Below are 23,935 nucleotides of genomic sequence, written 5' to 3' on the forward strand. Positions count from 1 at the left end.
GACCAAGCCACATTGTCCTCCCTGTACCCAGGGCCCGTCTCAGCTTCCAGAAATGGCCTGTAGCCCTGGGAAGCAGAGGGCATGCCGAGGAGGGTCCCAGCTCTGCTCAGTGACCTGGGCTCAGACACCCAGTGTCCCGCCCCCAGCCCCTCAGAGCTCCTTACAGCAAGAGCAGTACAACAGCTCCATGACCCGCAAGCAGTTGTCCAGCAGAGCTTTGGGCCGCACCGGCTTCAGGCTTCCTGGGGCACTCAGGAGGGACAACACTGCTTCCACCTGGGGGCTGACCTCCACACCCTGGAAGGGAGGAAACCTTTAGGACCACAGGTGCCACCCCCAGCCTGTGAAGAGATCCCAGGAGAGCTCTGGGGGGCGGGGGGGGGGGGGTGGTGGTGGCTGTCCTGCCTGGAAGGAGGACAAGAGATCCCTGTGACCAGGACGCCTGAGAGCAATTTCTCTCCTTCCTGCAGGTGCCATTTTTCCTGGGAGGGGCTCCCTCGATGTCCCTCACTCAAGCACAACACACAGAAGCTTCTCTTTTCCTCTCCTAGGGGCAGGCCAGACAGGGAGGAGCTGGGGGCATCCCTGCTGTTCTAGCCCAGGCCCGGCCACCACCACATGAGGAGTCCCTATCCCAGGGACACTGTCCTTCAGGATGCAAAGACCCACACCGACTCCAGTGAAGAAGAGACAGGACCCTCAGGAGGGTCAGTCATATCGTGAGGCGCACTGACAGGTCTGGGTCTCCAGCTCCAAGCTCGGGGTCTCCTCTCCACAACACTTAACAAAAGGAACCTGGTGTGGGGAGCACCAGGCACCATGGGAGGAACAGAGCAGGGGCCAGAACCGTCATAGAAGACACGGAGCACGGGACTTCCCTGGTGGCGCAGTGGTTAAGAATCCGCCTGCTAGTGCAGGGGATGCGGGTTCAAGCCCTGGTCCGGGAAGATCCCACATGCTGTGGAGCAACTAAGCCCGTGCGCCACAACTACTGAGCCTGCGCTCTAGAGCCCACGAGCCACAACTACTGAGCCCCCGCACGCCACAACTACTGAAGCCTACGTGCCTAGAGCCCGTGCTCCGCAACAAAGAGAAGCCACCGCTGAGAAGCCCGCACACCGCAACGAAGAGTGGCCCCTGCTCGCCGCAACTAGAGAAAGCCCGCGTGCAGCAACGAAGACCCAAGGCAGCCAAACATAAAAATAAATAAATAAATAAATGTATGTATAAATAAACAAATAATAATATTAAAAAAAAAAAAAGACATGGAGCAGGAGGAAATATGGGACCTGAGCTGGGGAAGGACCTTCCTAAAAGTAAAGTGTTCTAGGTTGAACTGTGTGTCCCCCTGCCCCACAACCCCCTAAAAAAGCTCTGTCCAAGGCCTAATCCTTAGTACCTGCAAATGTGACCTGTTTGGAAATGGGGTCTATGCAGATGTAATTAAGTCAGGGATCTCCAGATGAGATCAGTCTGGATTTATGGTGGGCCCTAAATCCAATGACTGTTGCCCTTGTAAGAGAAAGGACACAGGTCCTTCTCTGGGACACAGAGGGAAAGGCCATGTGAAGACAGAGGCGGAAGGTGGAGTGACGCTGCACAAGCCAAGAACACCATCAGCCACCAGAAGCTGGAAGAGGTGGGAAAGATCCTCCTCTGGAGCCTTTGGAGGGAGCATGGCCCTGCTGACACCTTGATTTCAGACTTCTGGTCTCCAGAACTGCGATAGAATAATTTCTGTTGTTTTAAGCCACCAGTTGGTAGTAATTTGTGACGGCAGTCCCCAAAAAAACTAATATACAAAGGCTTAGAGAGAGAAGTGAGGGTGGTAGGAGGGCAAAGGGCCCCTTCCCATGGCCCTCTCCCTAGAGGGAGGACCCACTGCCCCATAGATGTTGGACACATATGGAACGGGCCATCAACCATTAACACTGTGAGAAAGAAGAGGTTAAAAGTTGGTTCAGGGACTTCCCTGGTGGTCCAGTGGTTAAGACTTCGCCTTCCAATGCAGTGGGTGCGGGTTCGATCCCTGGTTGGGGAGCTAAGATCCCACATGCCTCATGGTCAAAAACAAAAACATAAAACAGAAGCAATATTGTAACAAATTCAATAAAGACTTTGAAAATGGTCCACGTCAAAAAAAAAATCTTTAAAAAAAAAAGCTGGTTCAATCTGAAGAGCCCAGGTGGGCAGGGCCTCAGCCTACCCACAATCTCCTTCCCAGCCCCCAAACCAGCTCCCCAGAGCTCACAGAGCCAGAGACACTCCCAAGGAAAATTGAGGATGGAACACAGTCCGTTCCCCAGGTCAGCTCCAACCCCCCCTGCCCACAGGCACAAGAAAGCCACCAAGGAAATGGCTGGGTCTCCCGGTCCCCGCCAGAATGGAGAGCCTCCACAAAGTTCTCGGCAGCTGCAAAAGCAGGTGCTGGCCCCGAGCCCTGGTGTCAGCAGAAGCTCACAGTTGGCTTCCTGTTGGCTGTTCTTGCTGGGCAGCAGGTGGGGCCCCGGGGCAGTTGTGTACCAGGGTCCTAAGGAGGGCTGGTGGGGGGGGGGCAGTAGGGCAAGGCGGGGGTGTGGGGAGGGGTCCCATGGCACATGGCCTGCAAGGACACACACCGACCCTGTCACCTTACTCTCTAGGCTTTTTGGAAGACGTATCCCCCAGGCCTCCGATCAACACTGCTCAACAGGCAGCGATCGGGAACCTCTATTATTATTATTAATTAAGGTACGTTTATGTTAGGGTTCACTCTTTCTGTTGTACTTTCAATGGGCTTTGACAAATGCAATTATACCCACCGTTACAGCATCATACAGAAGAGTTTCATTGCCCTCAACCCTCCTGTGCTCCACCCATTTATCCCTCCCCCTTTCCCTCTTTTCTTAGATGTGGAAATAAAGTGAGAGGGATCAATGACTCGCCCAGGGTTGCAGAGCATAAGAACAGGGTCTCAGGTGCATCTCTTGCCCCCCAAGCCCAGGCCACCACCCTGCCCCCCCCCCCATTTCTCCCACACTCTCCAGGACATGCCAGAACTTTCCATGCCTTTATCTTCTCCCTTGATAGTTTTTGGCCACACACACACACACACACACACACACACACACACGCACCCGCCCTGGCCACCTGCACCTCTGCACAGCTCACCGGGAGGCCTTGTTTGACATCCAGCAGCAGCGTATGTACCTCCTCCAGGTACTTCCAGGATGGATGGCCCTCGAGCAGCACCTCCTGCACCCACTCAGTAGCACTGAGACTCACCAAGACCCACAGATACCGCAGCTCCTGTTGGCTCACCCGGGCCCTCTGCTGCAGGGACAGGAGAAATTATTGAAACCCCAGACAGGAGCCTCTGGGCCTGCCCCCCACAGCTCTGACCGCCCCCCAGATTTGCCCTGCACAGGGGGCAGACCACGGGCATCCACTGTGGATGGGGTGGGAGGGGCACCTGGGGCCTGAGCCAAGGGCAGGCTTGCTTGAGGGGCCAGGAAAGACCCCTGGCAACAGGATCTGCCCAGACCAATGTGCCTCCAGGCAGGGTCCACAGGATGTCCCAGGAGGCAGGGGCCTCCCCATTCCAGAGGGGGGATTCTCACCAGCCTGGTGACGTTGGCCATTCGGAGTACCCCCTCGTAAGGCACACTGACCCTGTAGTTGATGGGGAAGTAGTGTTTCTGGGGAGATACAAGAACAAAGGATGAGATCAGAGTCAGAAATGGCTCAGACTCCCCCAACTTCCGAGAAGAAATTGATGCAGCAGAAGAGGACCCAGGACCGGCCCTTGATGGCAGCGGTGGTCCTCTACAGAAAACATGTGCTTGGCTCCCAGTTGGGATAAAGACAGCTCTTTCCTCTGGGACACAGGGAAGGTGAAACAAAACAAAACGTGTTAAGGCATAAGTCTCGAGCCAAAATGTAGGATGAGAGGCTTACTACTCCTAGAGAATCATATCCTTTAGGAGGGGTGAGGAAAATGACTTTAAAAGATTGCTCTAAAACTTACCATGGTGATGGTTTCATGACTTTGCGAATACACTAAAAGCCACAGAAATGTACACCTGAACAAGTGAGGTGTGTGGTATGTGAATTATATCTCAAAAAAGCTGTTAAAAAAAAAAAAAGACCTACAGAGCCACATGCCACGTGGTCCACCCTATAAAAAGAATCAAACATTCTAATTTCTAGGTCCTTATCTCCCCTGCTAAATAGTGTCTGGGGTTCCCCCATGGTTTCCTGAAATCCATTCCTGAGTCACTGGGTGAGTGCCACGTGGAGGTGGGATCAAAGGTCAGATGAGATAGGAGGGTTGGAGGCCCCGGGAAGGATGGCAGGAGCGGGGACAGGACGTGCAGACCAGGCACATGGGTGTGTGTGAGGGAGAAGGGAGCCATGGCAGGCACAGGCCTGACACAAGTCCAAGGAGAGGGACTGAATTTCCAGGTCCTTATGTCGCATGAGACACAGGGCTTTGGAAGAGGGACACAACGAGTGCCGACGTGGTTACCATGTACTGAAGGCGGTTCCGGTACTGCAGCTTGTCCCGCAGAAAGCCAGTGATGGCACACTCCTCGCTCCGGGTTAAGGGCCACACCTCCAAACCCTCGTTCCCCAAGGCCATGCCCAGGAAGATCCCGAGATCTGTGGACCGCACACAACAAGAACACGTGAGCCACCTGCGTGGCTCCCACACCGCCCGGGTATGCAGAGCTGTGCTCACGACCTCCCTTTTCCCAGTCACAAGTCCTCTCGGAAGGGCCGGGGTGGGGGGCGCAGCGTCCCAAGGAGGCCTTCCCAGAGCCAGGAATACTCTCCCTGCGGTCCGGGCTCCAGGACAGCAATGCAGACAAGCATGAACCGTCCAGCCCAGCCACCTCCCACCCAAGGCTGGCAAAGCCCCCCAGGAGCCACGTCCTGGGATTGGTCTCCAGTCTCCTTCCCACTCCTGCCCCAGGGGGCAGGCACAGCCTCCTTTCCATGGTAACCCCTGCCCCTATCTAGAGCCTCTGAGTTTTCAAAGCCTTTCGCTGCATTTTCCATCCAGAGACTCTGGAGCTGTGGATTCTAGGTCCAGCTCTACAAATGACTCTTGGGCGACCCACTCCATTGTCCTCCCTGCTCTATCTGACCTTGACATGCCTCTTAATTAGAGGTACCAGCAGGTTTGTAGCGGCCCTTCCAGTTTGGTCTTTCCGGGATGCTGAGCGAACCTCAGGCTGTTTCTCTTCCCCGCTAACAAACGATCCAAACATTACCAGCCTTCACCACTGCAGGTCACTGTGACTTTAAAAACAGTGTGATTTCTGTGTAACTGAACAGACTTACAAAAATTATCTGAGAGAATTTGCAACAAACATGAACAAGGGTTAAGTTGATGGGAGCAGAAAGAACAAAATATAGATGGGCAAGAGACGTATCTGAAACTCAACCTCGCTAATAAATTCACGTCAAAACAATCGATACATGTTTCACCTACCAAATGGAAAGACTTTTTTGTTGTTGTTACTGTTGTTTTATTTTATTTTAATGACACTTGCTGCTGGCAAAATAGTGAGGCAGATGCTCTCATCCTGGAAAGCAATTTGGCAATTTTTGTTATTAGTGGACTTAATAATGCCCACACACTTCAACCCACTAAGCTTTAAAATTGTCCACACTCTTTGACCCATTAAACTCATTTCTAGGAATAAACGTGAAGGAAAACAAAAGAGAGACATAACCGAAAGATTTGTGACAAAGACTTTCCTTTGCAGTATTATTTTGTAATAGTGAACATCTGTAAGTGGCCTAGATGTTCAATAATAACGAATGTAGCCAATAAAAATCACATTGCCAAAGAATACTTATGATATGCTTATATGATAAGAAAAATACTTTTGATATGCTTAGCAAAGTTTTAAAAAGCATGATTCAACACACCGTATCTGGGTATAAAGCATGACTTGAATTTTGTTAATTATGTGTATGTGTGTGTATAGAAAATGCAATGGAAAGAAATGCACCAAATCTCTATGGGAGATTTTTATGTTCTTCTTTATATTTTTTAGGATATATTTTACATTCTATAATTAGTATGTATTATTGTTAATAGTCAAAAGCAGTAATTTTTTTTCCTTTTCTCCCTCTTCCTTCCTTCCTCCCTTCCGTCCTCCTTCTTCTCTCTCTTTCTCTCTTTCTTCCTTTTTTCCCCCAAAATAGCCAGGCAGGCTGAGTCACCTCTTTGATTCGCCCCTGGTTGTGAGCAGCAATTACTGACCAGACTTTCTGCACTCACTTCCCTGGCACTTAGGGAGACTTTTGTTCTTAAACCCTCACCGGCCTGGGCCTGCTGACACTCACTTTCCCACCCCCTTCTCAGTGCTGCTGCCATGCCTGTGCCCCTGCTGGGCCAGAAGCTCAGGCTTACTCAAGCCTATGCCCCTTATGGCCTGCAGCCCACCAGCCCTTCCCCTCATAGAAGTCTGATACCACATTTTTTGCAAACTTGCAAATTTGCAATCCATTTTGCACTTCCTCTGTCTCTCTCTTCCCATGTTCTCAACCCAATATTTGGACAAGGGAACAGATAAATCAGTGTTTCTGCTTGCTTTCTCCCTTGTCTCTACGTCATTAACACTCTCAGCTTGGCACCCCTGCTGGTCAGGATCATTCCTGCCTCAGGGTTTAGGCTCACACATTGCCCCTGCCCTGGGTATCCTCTCACATGGCAGACCCCTTCCAAGGTCTCACCAAGACTCCTTCCCTCCCCAGAGGCTCCCCTGCCTACGCCAGCCACCAACCCGTCTCTAGCACCAACCCCTATCTCTAGAACCAACCCCTGTCTCTAGCACCATCTGTCCAATTCACTCATTGTCTTTTTTTTTTTTTTGGCTGCTTTGGGTCTTCATTGCTGTGTGCGGGCTTTCTCTAGTTGCCGCAAGTGGGGGCTACTCTTCATTGTGGTGCGCGGGCTTCTCATTGCAGTGGCTTCTCTTGTTGCGGAGCATGGGCTCTAGGCATGTGGGCTTCAGTAGCTGCAGCACACAGGCTCAGTAGTTGCGGCACGCAGGCCCTAGAGCGTGCAGGTTTCAGTAGTTGTGGCACGTGGGCTCAGTAGTTGTGGCTCGTGGACTCTAGAGCGCAGGCTCAGCAGTTGTGGCGAACGGGCTTAGTTGCTCCGCGGCATGTGGGATCTTCCGGGACCAGGGCTCGAACCTGTGTCCCCTGAATTGGCAGGTGGATTCTTAACCACTGCGCCACCAGGGAAGCCCCTCACTCACTGTCTTGACCAGACAACGCAGCTCCCAGTGTGTGAATGCACAGCGCTGTGAACCACAGCGAGGACGTGTTACTCAGCACTTTGGGGTTCACGTCGAGCAGGGAACCGGGAGCAGGCATCTGGGTCTCCTGTAGAAGCTGGTAAAGGCCCACCCAGGGTATCTGATTGAGCAGGTATGAGGTAGTGGAGTGGGGGGGGCAGAGAATCTGCATTTCTAACAAGTCCTGAAGTAAAACTGATGCTGCTGGTCTGGGGACCGCACTTGACAGAAAGTGACAGTTTACAAATTGGTGTCCTTAGGGCCACATTCTGGTTCACAGAGATTTCACATAAAAATCCAAATTTCCATCTTTTCTTTAAAAATCAGTATCCCTGTCCACACTGAGCCTTCTTTCCAGTGTGGCAGTCACCCTGTGGCTGCCCACTCCACCCCCAAGTCCTACCCCACCTGCCCTCATCTGAGTCCCAGTCTGGAGCCTTCGGGGGCCTGGCCACTAGCCTCGTAGCAGAGACTCACAGAGCCTCCGTGCTTCCCAGCCTGGCACACATGGGTTGCCCCAGAAACTCTGTCCACAGATGATCTGCCTTCTCCCAAACTTAGACCTCCTCCAAGTCTGCAGCCCAACTACCATTCCCAATTTTAAGCTCCCTTCCTGTTGCCTCCACTCTGAAAAACAGGCCAGCAAACAGGTAACTAGGCAGGGCCAGCACAGCTGTAGCCTCACGTACCTCTGCATTCTGAAAGCCCCACAGCTAGTGCAACCCTGGTCGGGAGGCCCGCCGTGCCCCCCTATCTCCACAGTTAAGAGGCCTGCAAGACAGAAGAGGAGACTGAAGAAAGAGTAATGTCCTGTGCGCAGTGACAAATGGGGCTTGTCCACCACCTCCACATCTGTGCCTGTGTGTGTAGATACCCCCAAATTTACATTCACCAAGAACCTCAGATGCAACCTTATTTGGAAATAGGGTCTTTGCAAATGTTATTAAGAATCTCCAGATGAAATCCTCTTGAATTTAGGGTGGGCCCTAAATTCAATGACTGGTGCCCTTATACGAAGAGGAAAGGACACAGAGACACATGTAAGGAAAGACCATTCACATGGGCTTCACAGATGAAGGCAGATTGGAGTGATGCAGCCACAAGCCAAGGAATGCCAGAAGCCACCAGAAGCTGGAAGAGGCAAGAAGGATCCTCCCCGAGAGCCTTCAGAGGGAGCATAACCTTGACAACTTGATTTCAGACTTCTGACCTCCAAAGCTGTGACAGAATACAGTTCTGCTGTTTTAAGCCAAGACTGTGGCAATTTGTTACGGCAGCCACTCCTTTTCCAGCACCCCAGCCCCTCTCTGAGCCCCTGATCCTCATCCCTCCCTCCCCCTCACCCCATAGCCAGTCCTTGCCAATCCTGCGCTCTGCCTTCATGAGCTCTGTCCCCTCTGCCAGGCCTCTTCATTCTCACTTCCATCTCCAGAAGGAACCCTCATCACCTATCACATCCTGCCCAGGAGGCTGTGACAGCAACTCCCAAAAGCACGGCCAAATTGATCTCCCGAAAGCAGAGTACCTCTCAATCTCAGCTCCCACGCCCAGGTCACGGACCTTCCAGGGCTCCCTGTTATCTCATGAATTAGCCACTCTTCACTCTGGCTTTCAAGGCCTCAGCCACCTGAGCCCAAACCAGCTTTCCAGCCTGGCCTCTCACGCTCTCACTGCTGAGCCTTTGCTCACGCTGCCCCCTCTCCCTGGAAGGAACACCGTCCTCACATCCCCACGTCTACGTGTGTGAACCCCACCCACCTCTGAGATTTCAAGCAGCACCTCGCCGTGCTGTTTCTCCTGCTCCCCCTGCTCCTCATGACTTGGAAGATTCCAGAACACTGGGTCTGGGTCCTTCCACCTGTTCTGAACATCCGGACCCTTTGCAGTACCCTCCACAAGGGCAAGGGTGGACCCATCTCCTCTGTGAATACCTCACAGGATCAGACCCCGGACCTCATGCAAGTGGCACACAGTTCCTAGCACCTAACTCCATGCCAGGTGTTAGAGAGAGACGCACGAGACAGCCCAGGTCCTTGTCACCATGGCAGTGTCTCTCCAGTGGGCATGTGGGGGGCACCAGAAAAAAATATGTTGAATTTAAGTCAATTAAACTGAATCTTGGAGTCTGAAGGGAGCTTGGTCTGGCCTCCCACCAGCAGGCAGGCCTGAGAGACTTGTCAATTCTTTTTCTTTTCTGTCCTCATTTCAACTATTTTTCTTTTCCCCAAAGACACTGTTCTCTTTCTGCCTTTTGATTTAGCTCTTTATGGAGGGAAAGGTAGAGGTAACAGGCTGCACTACTCCCATGAGTCTCGGGGCCCAGGCAATTTCACAAGCCCCCACCCCTGGCTGGTCATGCCCAGGGAGGCCAGAAATCATCTCTCTGCCACCTGCATCCCCACTGTACTCCCCAGCACCAATGAGTCTGAGCAAGTGAGACGCTGCCTCCTACCCCCAGTGCCTGTCCTCTGTCTCTGTGACCCACTGACTGTGCCCACCCAGCCTAAGGCTCATACCCACCATGCCCATCTGAGCTGCAGTCAGCTGGAGACAGGGCAGACGGCGTGGGAGTCCCCAAGGGTGCCTGCCATTAAGCTGGGAAGCATCTCAACTTCTCACCAGGAAGAATGCCCTGGTTGCCATGGTTACGAAGCCTGGCTCTGGGCCAAGCTCTCCCTGGGCAGTCCCCACAGAACCCCCCCAGTACTCACAGCGCAGCCAGGCGAATCCCCGGGGCATGGTGGTGCGCTGGGTCTCCCAGAGAGCAGAGGTGGTGTCCCCAGCAATGTGTCTATCCACAGAGGCCTGAGTGGGGCCTACATGGCCTCGGGTCAGCAAAGGTGTCCCAAAGTCGAGGAAGGGCTAGCCACGGAGGAGTGGCCCAGCAGGAGGCGGCAGGTGCTCCTGGGCAGGGCTCACCCTTATCTGCCTGGCAGTGCAGAGGGCAGCCGGGGGGCAGTGGCTGTGAGTCCCATGGCAGCCAAGACCTGGCCTGAAACGGCTGCCTCGGGGTCTTCCTTCCAAGCAGGAGGAGAGAGTCCCCAGCAGGCCCCTCGGAATCTGAGGCTGGGTTGTGCTTTCTCTGATTTCTCTGTCTGCAGCTGCTCAGTGTGAAATCTGGCTCTGGAAAGAGAAAGGAGGAGAGAAACTGATTATGTAAGAGTGGTGCTGCCACTCAGCCATCAGCCACAGGCGCGCAGAGCCTACTGTGCAGGTTGCACCCTCCGCTGGCCGGGACCACCAGGGAAGGCCAGAGGCGCACAGCCCTGCCCTGGCTGCTGGCTCCTCGGGGACACAGAAACGACAGAACCACCGAAGGGCAGCCCCAGCCCAGGAGTAAGTTAAAATGACACCAGCTGACAGCCTGGGGCCAAAACAAAAGCAGGACCACGGAATGAATGAGCTGTGTGGGTTAAATCGAGGGAGCTTCCTGAAGGCGGCAGATCACAGGTAAAGTACAAGAACGGCTTGGACTGTGGGGAGGTTAAAAAAAGCCCAGAATCGGGCTCTGCACCCCTCCATGCCCCAGAGAACACTCTCCTAGCCACCTCCTCACTCAGAAATCTCCCAGAAAGCCTCCCACCATGCACCCTAGACCACCAGACCGGTACGGAGAAGCTGAGAAAGTGAGAACTGGGGTCATGGTCACCTTCATGCCACACCACAGAGCCCTAATCCTGGGTGCCATCTGTGGTCCCACCCATCCACTGAAATGGGGGAGATGTGCGGAAGCCAGGAAGGCACAAAGTGGGAGCTACCTAATGGCACAGAAGCCAGAGCCTTCTCTCAGGGGGAGGGGCACAGAGGAAATCACCTAAAAGAATGGGGATGTCTGTCTGTCTGTCTCTCTCTGGTGGGGAAGAGGGAGGGGGAGGAGTTTGAGAATTGCCTCTCCCACCCCACCCCCACTTTACCCAGGGGTTTGGAACAGCCCTTTGGAAGCTCATGCAGAGAAAAGTTAGACAAGTAAAAGTTGGAATATTATTCTACATAATTCAATTGCAAATAGCATTTTCAAAGTCACAGTAGCAAGTAAAAAGTGAAAGTTAATTTAACAGAAGCATGACTTAAGGATCCTGGAAGGACAAGGGCCTGGGGAGGGTGCACATGAGTGGTGAGGGAAGCGGGTGACGAGGAGCTACACGTTCCTTGGTGGGAAGTCAACAGATAGTGCCTCAAATGAATGAGCAACATGAGCGTATATATAACTGAATCAATTTGCTGTACACCTGAAAGTAACACAACATTGTAAATCAACTATACTTCAATTAAAAAATTTTTAAAAAAGTTATGGAAGTGGGTGCGTGTGAAGAATTAGGGCCACTTTTGCAACCAATCTATTACACCTACACAGAGCATTCTTCTCCCCAAAGTGGCCAGGCCTGACCTGAGGCCCAGGGGACAGAGCACCGGACCACCTGCTCCAGCTTGACAGCTTCCCTGTAAGCACGGCAGGGCCACGAGGGTCTCAGAGACATTCCATGCCACCTCCACATCCAGAGATGAGGAAACAGGCCTGGGGGGAGGGAGCTGTCCCAAGGCCTCATGCCCAACCCCATCGTCCTCCTGTGAATCAAGCCCCTCTGCCCTTTGAGAATGTGGGGAGGGACATTCTAGCAACTAGCAGCCCTGTAGAGTGAGTCACAGACGCTCAATTTAAGGAGGAGGTGGATGAAAAATAGGGCTGAGTTGCGGCCACAGAAAAAAGAAGCTAAACAAAAGCATAAATAGGAATGATTTTTTTCTGGTTAATTCCATTAGCCCAGGGTCTATATTTCTGAATAACATTTCATCCACCACCTCTGCTCAGTGGAAAGAGGATTCTAGACCTGGGGCACATGAATAACACAGGACCCACTCTTGGCCACATCTGAGTAGTAAGTCTCATTCAGAGAGGTGGGCTGAGTCAGACCCTGACTGGCTCCCTCGGCTCCCATATCCCATTCAGTGCAAGTCCAATCTGCAAAGGAGGCTCTATTTCTACCTCCCTTTAATCTGGGCTTGGCCCTGTGACTTGCTCTGACCAGTGGGATGTGCCTATGCCTTTGGCTTGTCCTCTCTTGCTGCTGGGAGGGCTTCATGTCATGTACACAATTCCGGGCTAGCTTCCTATAGGAGGCCTCAGGCATTTGAGTGAGAACATCCTAAACTAGTCCATCTGGCCTCTGTCAAGTCAGCCCAGAATCCCAGCCACCCCACAGAATCATGAGAAATAATCAGTGTTTGTTTATTTTAAACCACTAAGCTTTGGGGGTAGTTTGTTACACAACAAAAACTAATTGATATAGCCCGAAAGTGCATCATCTCTGCAAATGCTCTGTAAAAAGCCAGGTCAGTTCTAACCCAAAGCATCTTCTGGGAGTGGTTCCGGTGGCTTCTCTCCTCTGAATGAAGCTCAGGAAGACTTGGGGGCAAAGCTGTGCTTTCATTGCCCTAGGGCCCAGCTCAGCATCTTCTATTGGAAGATGAACTTTCTGGAATTCAATACTAATCAAGACTTTTTTTCCCCTCTGCCACATTTGATTTATGTTTTGAAACTTTATTATAGCATTGTTAAACAAACCCAAATAAAGTAGAATAGTAAAATGGATCCTCATATAGCCATTATTCAGCTTCAAAAATTATCAATATTCTGTCACTCCTGTTTCATCCATCCTCCGTTTTTTTCCCTAGAGTATTTTAAAGCAAATCCCAGACAGGCCATTTTACCAGTATGTAAGGATTCTTTAAAAAATATAATCGCATTACTACTATTGCACATTTCCAAATCAATAATCCCTTATATCATCTAATACAGAATCTATGTTCAAATAAACCCACACAACTAATTCACTACAAAGGTACAAGGAACATACAATGGCGAAAGGATCGTCTCTTCAATAAATAGAGTTGGGAAAACTGGACATCCACATGCAAAAAAATTAAACTACACCACTACCCCACACCATACACAAAAATCAACTCAAAATGGATCAGAGACTTTAATGTAAAACCTGAAACCATAAAACTCCTAGAAGAAAACATAGGCAGTATACTCTTGGGCATCAGTATTAACAATATCTTTCTAGATATGTCTCCTCAGGCAAGGGAAACAAAAGCAAAAATAAACAAATGGGACTGTATCAAACTAAAAAGCTTCTGCACAGCAAGGGAAACCACCAACAAAACAAAGACAACCTACCAAATGGGAAAAGATATTTGTAAATCATACGTCCAATAAGGGGTTAATATTCATAACAGATAAAGAACTCATACAATTCAACAACAGCAAAAAACAAACAACCTGACTAAAAAATGGGCAGAGGGGCTGAATAGACATTTTTCCAAAGAAGACATACGGATAGCCAACAGGCACATGGAAAGATGTTCAACATCACTAATAATTAGGGAAATACAAATCAAAACCACAGTAAGATCCTACCTCACATCTGTTAGAACTGCTATCATCAAATAGGCAAGAAATAACAAGTGTTGGTGAGTATGTGGAGAAAAGGGAACCCTCATTCAATGTTAGTGGAACTATAAACTGGTAAAGCCAGAGTTTTACCAGTACAGAGTTTTCTCAAAATATTAAGAATAGGACTACCATATGACCTAAGTATTTCACTTCTGGGGTTTTTTGTTTGTTTGTCTGTTTGTTTTGACCACGCCATGTGGCTGTGGGATCTTAGTTCCCCGACCAGGGATTGAACCTGGGCCCACGGCAGTGAAAGCACAGAGTCCTAACCACTGGACCGCCGGGGAATTCCCAACACTTCTGGGTGTTCTTTTTTTAATATAACTTTTTTTTTTCTTTCTTCCTTCCTTCCTTTGTTTCTTTTTTGGCTGCGTTGGGTCTTAATTGCTGGCTTGCGGGCTTTCTCTAGTTGCAGCGAGCGGGGGCTACTCTTCGTTGCAGTGCACGAGCTTCTCATTGCAGTGGCTTCTCTTGTTGCAGAGCACGGGCTCTAGGCGTGCGGGCTTCAGTAGCTGTGGCACGCAGGCTCAGTAGTTGTGGCCCGTGGTCTCTACAGCACAGGCTCAGTAGTTGTGGTGCACGGTCTTAGTTGCTCCATGGCATGTGGGATCTTCCCGGACCAGGGCTTGAACCTGTGTCCCCTGCATTGGCAGGCAGATTCTTAACCCCTGTGCCACCAGGGAACTCCCCCCAACATTTCTAGGTATTTATCCAAAGAATATGAAAATACTAATTTGAAAAGAAATATGCACCCCTATGCTCATCATAGCATTATTTTAAATAGCCAAGATATGGAAACAACCTAAGTGTCAATAAATGGATGAATAAATAAAGAAGATGTGGCATATATTATATATACAATGGAATACTACTCAGCCATTAAAAAGACGAAATCTTGCCATCTGTGACAACACTGATGCACCTTGAGGGTATCATGCTAAGTGAAATAAGTCAGAGAAATACAATACCATATGATTTTGCTCACGTGGAATATAAAAAACAAACGAACAAACCAAACCAAACAAAAACAAACATGTAGATACAGAGAACAGAGCAGTGGCTACCAGAGCGGAAGGGTGAGAAGGGCAAAATGGGTAACATATGTTGTAACTATATGGTTGGCAACTGTATGGTGATGGATGGAAACTAAATTTTTGGTGGTCAGCAGGCTGTAGTGTATACAGAAGTAGAAATATAATGCTGCATACATGAAATGTAATATTATACACCAATGTTACATCAATAAAAAATAAATTAAAAAAAAGAATCCTGGGGGCTTCCCTGGTGGCGCAGTGGTTGAGAATCTGCCTGCTAATGCAGGGGACACGGGTTCGAGCCCTGGTCTGGGAGGATCCCACATGCCGCGGAGCAACTGGGCCCGTGAACCACAACTGCTGAGCCTGCGCGTCTGGAGCCTGTGCTCCGCAACGGGAGAGGCCGCGATGGTGAGAGGCCCGCGCACCGCGATGAAGAGTGGCCCCCGCTTGCCGCAGCTGGAGAAAGCCCTAGCACAGAAACGAAGACCCAACATAGCAATCAATCAATCAATCAATCAATCTTTAAAAAAAAAAAAGAATCCACGTTCAATTTTCCCTGGTTGTTTAAAAAATGTCTTTTTTTAAGTTGTTTTGTTTGAATTAAGAGCCCAGTAAGTTGGTCCACTGATTGATGGGTCTCTATGCCTTTTTTCCTCTTTTTAAAAAAAATTTTAAGGGACTTCCCTGGCGGTCCAGTGGTTAAGACTTCGCCTTCCAACGCAGGGGATGGGGGTTCGATCCTTGGTCGGGGAGCTAAGAACCCACATGCCTTGTGGCCAAAGAACCAAAGTGTAAAACAGAAGCAATATTGTAATAAATTCAATAAAGACTTTAAAAATGGTCCACATCAAAAAAAAAAAAAACCTAAAAAAATCAATTAATTAATTAAGATATAATTCACATGTCATAAAGTTTGCCATTCTGAAGGGCACAATTCAGTGGAGATTTTTAGTATATTCACAAAGTTGTGCAACAATTACCATAATCTAATTCCAGAACATTCTCACCAACCTAAAAATAAACTCTGTAGTCATCAGCAATCACTGTTTATTTCCTCTTCCCCCTAGCCCCTGGCAACCACTAATCTGCTTTCTATCTCTATGGATTTGCATATTCTGGACCTTTCATGTAAATAGAATCTTTAATATGTGATCCTTTGTGACCAGCTTCTGTCACTTGGCATAATATTTTCAGGGTTCATTCATCATGTAAACTGAATGTTTGTGTCTCTGCCAAATTCCTGTGTTGAAGCTCTAACCCCCAATATGATGGTATTTGGAAATGGGGTCTTTGTGAGGTAATTAGGGCTGGATGAGGTCCTGAAGGTGGGGCCCTCATGACAGGATTAGTGCCCTTATAAGAAGAGACACCAGAGAGCTTGTTCTCTCTCTCTCTCTCTCTCTCTCTCTCTCTCTCTCTCTCTCTCTCTCTCCATGATCCCACAAAAAGGAGGTCACGTGAGCATACATCCAGAAGGTGGCTGTCTGCAATCCAAGGGGAGAGCACTCACCAGAAACCAACCATGCTGGTACCCTCATCTTGGACTTCAGCCCCCAGAACTGTGAGAAAATAAATTTCTGTTGTTTAAGCCACCCAGTCTATGGTATATATTCAAGACCCATTTATTCTCTAGTTCTGCCCACATGGAGACACCCTCCTTGAAAAGGCATTGAATCCTTCCATTCACTTTAACACCTTGGGCTGAAAACACATGTTCCAAGGTTTCAACTATGAGATCCACATTCTTAAAGCACTAATTCTTAAATCTCATCTAGATTTCTCCCCTTGGATGGGGGGAGATGACCCAAACACAGCAAAGAACAGCTCAGGACTGTGGGCTCTGCTCGCCCAGAAGAGCTCATAGCTCCCCTGATCACCCAGCTGGAGCCAGGATTAGGGCCCTGAGACGAGGGGCGCCTGGTGGGTTACCGCCACCGCAGATGGGACACGCTGCCTTCGGGCGCCTTTCTGCCACCACCGCCCCCAACTCCTGTCCTCTTCACTAGGCTGGCTGTCACCTCTAGTTTCCCTGGAGGTTGGGGACTCCAGATGGTCTCTGCTCACACTTCTGCATCACGCCTGCTGCCTCAGCACTGCTGATCCACACCAAGGGGGAACAGCACACAGAACTGCTTTTCAGCACACCAACGTTCCACACAAAAGTTACTTTATAAGCCTGCAGGTTCTTTTTCATCAGAGGACATTCCCAAGCCCATGACTTCCTCCGGCTGCCCACTGCCCTTGCCAGCAGACTGGACATGCGTGGCCGCAGTGCTGAGTCGGGCACACCACCCTTGCTCCACTACTGCACACTCTCCTGGAGCACTGAGGACGGTGCCCTGGGCTCATCAGCAGGATCTGTCCTGAATCCAGTCCTAGAGTGACAAGAGCCACACCTGCAGGTCTATTCCACTGACTAGCCGCACAGGACTGAGCTGGGCCCACGGACCTTGGTCTGGATTGTGTTGGGTGGTCATTCTTGCCTAGGTTCACAGGCCAACGGCCGCTGTCCTTCCTTTCCTGCTCATCACTGCACCAGCAGCTCACTCCTACCTGCTGCCATCACACGCCTGGCAACCTCGTGTGCCGGGGCCAGCCAAGAACTGAGACCCCCGCAGGCCCCTAGTTCCCAGCAAGCAAACGCCCCATTAAACTATTGCTGCCTAGCCGTGCTCTCGAGGCTTCAGAGCCGGGAGAGTGCGGAGAGCACAGCAAGCCGCGGCGCCCCAGCCCTGGACCGGGCTCCATGGATGCGCCAGAACCTCGCCGCGCCCCACCCCCCAACACAGGCGACCTCTGCGCCCGCCTGTCCCATGGACCCAGGCGCACCTCCGGCCACCGGGACCCAGGACGGCGGCGCGGGGCTCGGCCGGCGGCGGGCGCTGGGGTGGGCGGGGACCCGGGCTCCAGCCCGGAGGCCGCGCGGACCCGTCAGGCCCACCTCCGTCCCCGCCGCCCGGAAATCTATGGTATATTATTATGGCAACCTGAGCAGGCTAAGACATAGCATCTATCAGCACTTCATTCCTTTTTTTTTAAAAATAAGGGTGAAACATTTTATTCTCAATTTTCTTTCTTTTTTTAATAAATTTAAACAGTAAAACAAAAATTCACAAGCTGTCTCCCTGTTCACTCTCTGCCTCCCTCCCCTACCTGTAGTCTTTAGTCTGGCTCCCTTTCCTTCACCCCACTCACACTGGCACAGGGTATCCAACTAAGAAAACAAAACCGCTCTAAGTACATGGAGACATGATGAAGGGAGGAGGTGACCTGCGTCCACATTCCAGGTTAAACTGCACAAGTCTGCATTTTCTGGGTTCTAAATAGTTTCCTTTCATTTGTCAAATTGAAAAAAAAAAAATCCCTGGACCAGATGCTTCAAAACTCCCAGGACTGCCAAAGAATGCCTTGAGCTCTCAAACTCCTAATTTATCCCTCCCCCACCCCCTTTCCCCTTTGGTAACCGTAAGTTTGTTTCCTATGTCTGTCTGTTTCTGTTTTGTAAATAAGTTCATTTGTATCATATTTTAGATTCCACATATAAGTGATATATGGTATTTGTCTTTCTCTTCCTGACTTACTTCACTTAGTATGATAATCTCTAGGTCCTTCCATGATGCTGCAAATGGCATTATTTCATTCTTTTTTATGGCTGAGTAGTATTCCATTACACACACACACACACACACACACACGTCACATGGCTACTGTATATATATATATATAGAAAGAGTATATCTACATATAATAGCTGTATATAGATATCTATATATAATAAGCGTCATTGTACTCTTTCTTGACATAGTATGCACCTTCTTGCTCCTTGAAAGACTGTTTCCTTCTTTATTTCTTTGTGGTTGAGCAGCTCTGGCTCAGTTGCTGCCATTACCACATCACACTCTGCAGCGGCCACCATCTTACCACCGGGACCAGTACTTCATTCCTTTTATTGTAATATAATATTCTAATGTATGGATATACCACATTTTCTTTATCCATTCATCAATTGATGGACATTTGGGTTGTTTTCATTTTTGGGCTATTATGAATTATATTGCTATGAAGATTCGTGTACAAGTTTTTGTGTTGGTATATGCTTTCAGTTCTCTTTGGGTATATTCCTAGGAATGTGGTTGCTGGGTCATATGGCTACTCTACATTTAACTTTTTGAGGAACTGCCAGTCTGCTTTCCAAGGCAGCTACACCGTTTTATATTCCCATCAGCAATGTACGAGGGTTTTGATTTCTCTACATACTCACCAACACTTGTTATTATCTATCTTTTTCATTACAACCATCCTAGTGGGTATGAAGTGGTATCTCATTGTGGTATTGATTTGCATTTTCCTGATGACTAATGATGTTGAGCATCTTTTCACCTGCTTATAGGCCATTTGTATATCTTCTTTGGAGAAATGTTTATTCAAAGCCTTTGCCTATTTTTTTAAACTGGTTTATCTTTTTATTTTTGAGTTACAAGAGTTCTTTATGTATTCTGGGTACTAGACTCTTATCAGATGTATGATTTGTAAATATTTTCTCCTGGTCTGTGAGTTGTCTTTTCCCTTTCCTGATAGTGTTCCCGACGCACAAAACTTTTTAAGTTCGATGAAGTCCAATTTATTTTTTATTTATTTTCCTATTTTTTGGTTACTTATGCTTTTTGGTGTCATATCTAAGAAACTAGTGTCTAATCCAAGGGCACAAAGATATACATGTGTTTTATTCTAAGAATTTTATAGTTTTAGCTCTTGTATTTAGGTCTTTGATCCATTTGGAGTTAATTTTTGTATATGGTGTGAGGCAAGAGCCCAACTTCATTCTTTTGCATGTGGCTATCCAGTTGTCCCAGCACTAGTTTTGTTTTTTTGGTTTTTTTAAAATAAATTTACTTATTTATTTATTTTTGGCTGCATTGGGTCTTCGTTGCTGCACGCAGGCTTTCTCTAGTTGTGGCGAGCAGGGGCTACTCTTTGTTGCAGTGCACAGGCTTCTCATTGTGGTGGCTTCTCTTGTTGCGGAGCACAGGCTCTAGGCGTGCAGGCTTCAGCAGTTGTGGCTCGAGGGCTCTAGAGTGCAGGCTCAGCGGTTGTGGCACATGGGCTTAGTTGCTCTGTGGCATGTGGGAATCTTCCCGGACCAGGGCTCGAACCCGTGTCCCCTGCGTTGGCAGGCAGATTCTTAACCACTGAGCCACCAGGGAAGTCCTCAGCACTAGTTTTTAAAAAGATTATTCTTTCCCCCAATGAATGGCCTTAGCATCTTTACTGAAAATCAGTTGACCACAAATGCATAAATAGATATGGATTTATTTCTGGACTCTCAATTCTATTCCATTGATCTATATGTATATATTTATTTATTTATTTTATTTATTTATTTTTTTTGGCCTCGCCACACAGCTTGCCAGATCTTAGTTCCCCAACCAGGGATTGAACCTGGGCCCTGGCAGTGAAAGCACTAAGTCCTAACCACTGGACCGCCAGGGAAGTCCCTATATGTATATCTTTATGCCAATACCACACTGTCTTGACTTCTGTAGCTTTCTGTAAGTTTTGAACTCTTAAGACATTTTAATCTATAATAATTTATTTTTCCCTTTTTGTTTTTGTTGAAGAAACTGGGTCACTTGTCCTGTAGACGTCCCACATTCTGGATTTGGATAATTGTACCCCTGGAATGTCATTTAACATATTTATCTCTGTATTTATAATATTTAGATCAGGAAGCTTCATTGGGCTCAGGTATAATTTCCATAGGAGGTGCTGCATTACATCAGGAGGCACAGAAGTTCTGTTTGTCCCACTTTAATGAGCTAATGTCATGTTCTTGCTCCATGATCCATCCATTATAAAGTTCTCCATCAACATTTTACCTTTCATCAGGTATTCATGATTATAGCCTTGATCCAGTAATTTCCTTAGGTGGTGACTTTCTTATTCTATCTTCTCTTCTATATTTATTACTGTGATTCTTTTATGAAGTAGAACTTTCCTTCCTCATCTATTTTCTTATCTTAAAATTTGGTCTGGGTAGAAAAAGCAGGATAAAAGCTTGATTCTTTCCCCTTATTTACCAGCTTTCAGAATGAGTTGTTCCCTAACATCTTCCAAAGGTAATTAATGATGATTTTTCAGTATCACTTTGAATTCATTAATTTTTTAATTTTTAGATTTCAATCCATTGAAGTTACTTTAAAGTCAGGTTCACTGAGGTATAATCGATGTACACTAAAGTTCAGCCTCTTTGATGAGTTTCCACAACTATATACACCAACACATTATTCAAGATGTAGAACATTACTATCACCCCAGAAAGGTCCCCTGTATCCTTTAGCGGTCAATCCTCTTCCCCACCCCACACCTCTGGCAATCACTTCATTTCTGTTCCTGGAGTTTTATTTTTTCCAGAATATTATATAAATGGTATCATATAATATGTTGCTATTTCTGTCCTGTCTTCTTTCACTTAGCAAATGTGTTGGGGATCCTTCCATGTTGCTAAAGTCTGTCAGTGGTCTCTTCCTTTTACTTTTTAAAAAATATTTATTTATTTATTTGGCTGCACCGGGTCTTAGTTGCAGCGTGTGGGATCTTTAGTTGTGACATGTGGGATCTATCTAGTTTCCTGACCAGGGATCGAACCTGGGCTCCCTGCATTGGGAGCAGGGAGTCTTAACCGCTGGACCACCAGGGAAGTCTGCTCTTCCTTTTATTACTGAGTAGTTTTCCATTGTACCAGGTTTTTGCAAATATGAATAAAGCTGTCACATACATTTGCATACAGGTCTTTCTGTGGACATATGTTATTTTTCTTAGGTAAATACCTAAGAGTGAGTGGCTGGGTGATAGTTGGAGATTTAAACAGTAAGAAATTGCCAGCCTATTTTCCAAAGTGGTTGTTTGTTATTCTTTTTAACATTTGAATTATTTCATCATTTGGCTAGTGGGAGCTCCTTCCAGTGGGTTCCTGTCCTATTGACAGACTCCAGTAGTCTTCAATAGCTTCCTTGATTTCAGCCATGACTGGGGGTTCCAGGCTCATCTTGTACATTTTCTGCCTCAGACTAGATAGAAATCAGCTACTTTTCCAAGGAATTCTTTTAGTGGGAACTGGTACTTAGAAACCACAGCCTGAATACTACAGGCGCTCATTACTACTGGGTTTTCAGTGTTTATGTGAATAGACCTAGGAAATTCGGGTTTTTTTAAATTAATTAATTAATTAATTAATTTTCGGCTGCATTGGGTCTTTGTGGCTGTGCGCGGGCTTTCTGTACTCGCGGTGAGCAGGAATTACTCTTCGGTGCGGTGCGGGGTCTTCTCATTGCGGTGGCTTCTCTTGTTGCGGAGCATGGGCCCTAGGCACACGGGCTTCAGTAGTTGTGGCACGCGGGCTCAGTAGTTGTGGTGCGCGGGCTCTAGAACGCAGGCTCAGTAGTTGTGGCACACGGGCTTAGTTGCTCCACGGCATGTGGAATCTTCCCAGACCAGGGCTCGAACCCGTGTCCCCTGCATCGGCAGGTGGATTCTTAACCACCTCACCACCAGGGAAGTCCCAGAATTATAAGGTTTTTAAACTTCTTTAGATTGTTATTTGCATCTCTTTTGTGCTGAAAATCTTGTTTCTTAATGACACTTAAGATAATTATTTTCTTTATCCTTTCATATATATAGAAGTTTCAAAATATTTCAATAGTAACACTGATAACAATAAAACAAGTCTGTGCAGTTTAAGATTTCTTTGTGGTTCTTTCATCTTAGGTCATATTCCCAATGGGAATGTATAGTCAAAAGAGCATGTATTTCCGGGACTTCCCTAGTGGCCCAGTGGTTAAGACTCTGCGCTCCCAATGCAGGGGACCCAGGTTCTATCCCTCGTCAGGGAACTAGATCCCACGTGCCGCAACTAAAGAGCCCACATGCCACAACTAAAGCTCCTGCATGCTGCAACTAAAGAGCCTGCATGCCGCAATGAATATCCCACAAAGCCAAATAAATAAAATAAATATTAAAAAAAACCAAAAGATCATGTATTTCCATTTGTTTCTTATTTTTAGAGATTTGTTTTAAATTCTGTGTTTTAATTATATAAAACACAACATTCCAAAGTAAAAACTATAAAAGCCATGTTCAGAAAGGTCTTTCTCCCCCCCTTATTTCCCCCTCCCTGATAAATATTTTTACTAGTTTTTGGTTTATTCTTACATTGTTTACATTTTAAAATACAAGCATATTTTTCATATTTCCTCTTTTTGCCTACAAAAGGTGGCATTTTACACATATTCTTTTGCACCTTGCTTTTTAAAAGCTATTTTAAAATAAAACATAGAGGTAACAGAAAACAAATGTATAGTTTAATGAATTATTATAAGATAAACAAACTTTATATCTACCGTGAAATCAAGGAATGGAACACAGTCAGCCACCCTAAAAGGTCCTCCATGAGCCCCATCTCAACTACAGCTTGCCAAAAAAGTAACCAGCATCCTAATTATTACAGCAATCACCTTGCTGGCTTTCTTTCTGGTTTTATCAACCAAGTGTGCCTCCCTAGACAGTATAGTTTAGTTTTCAGCCTTGCCCATTTTTAAAATTTCATATCTTTTAAGCCTCTTTAAATCTACAATCTACAGGATTTCTCCTCCATCCCATTCTTTTACAATTCATCTGTTAAAGAACCCAGGATATGCGTACCAGAGAGTGCTCCCAGTCTGCACACTCATCTGCACAACGTGTTGTGCAATTCAACACGTTCCTCTGTTCTCTGCTTTTGCACATTGGGGGTTGGATCAGACTCAAGCTTAAATCCTTTGTCACGACTACACGTGGTGCTGGGTTCTCCCAACAGGAGGTAATGTCTGGTTTTCACTCTTTTCTGATGTTGATAGCTACCAATGCTTAATGCCTAGGCCCATTAATTCATCAAGGGTGCCAAGTGTGATATTCTCACTCACATGGCTATCTGATCAAGCCTTTTCCCATGAGGCAAGCAGAGTCAGTAGCAGGTCAGCAGCTTTGCCAAGATATCTGATATGAATGACATAGTGTACTTTCCTCCCACGTCTGACCTCTCTATGAAATCAGAAAGTCTCCAGGCCTGTGTGATTTGTTTTCAAATGCCTGCTTCTCAGAAGAAGATT

General features: G+C 47.6%; 1 protein-coding gene across 10 annotated transcripts in view; it reads right to left on the reverse strand.

Annotated features, from left to right (window-relative positions):
* IL34 (interleukin 34) overlaps nt 1-23,935 on the reverse strand; it is a 63,643-nt gene that overhangs the window by 989 nt on the left and 38,719 nt on the right. For 7 of the 10 annotated variants that reach the window (XM_059904866.1, XM_059904865.1, XM_059904862.1 and 4 more), the window contains 5 exons: nt 10,010-10,421; nt 4,508-4,641; nt 3,600-3,677; nt 3,151-3,312; nt 165-297 (listed from right to left, as the gene is read on the reverse strand). In XM_059904866.1, the coding sequence (XP_059760849.1) occupies nt 165-297; nt 3,151-3,312; nt 3,600-3,677; nt 4,508-4,641; nt 10,010-10,037 (535 nt within the window). In that variant the 5' untranslated portion in view covers nt 10,038-10,421. Of the gene's footprint in view, nt 1-164; nt 298-3,150; nt 3,313-3,599; nt 3,678-4,507; nt 4,642-10,009; nt 10,422-12,641; nt 12,693-17,621; nt 17,646-23,935 lie in introns of those variants that run through there. The other 3 variants (XM_059904869.1, XM_059904867.1, XM_059904870.1) reach the window with 3 other exon arrangements.

The sequence above is a fragment of the Balaenoptera ricei genome, chromosome 19, assembly GCF_028023285.1.
Source record: "Balaenoptera ricei isolate mBalRic1 chromosome 19, mBalRic1.hap2, whole genome shotgun sequence".
Taxonomy (NCBI): Eukaryota; Metazoa; Chordata; class Mammalia; order Artiodactyla; family Balaenopteridae; genus Balaenoptera; species Balaenoptera ricei.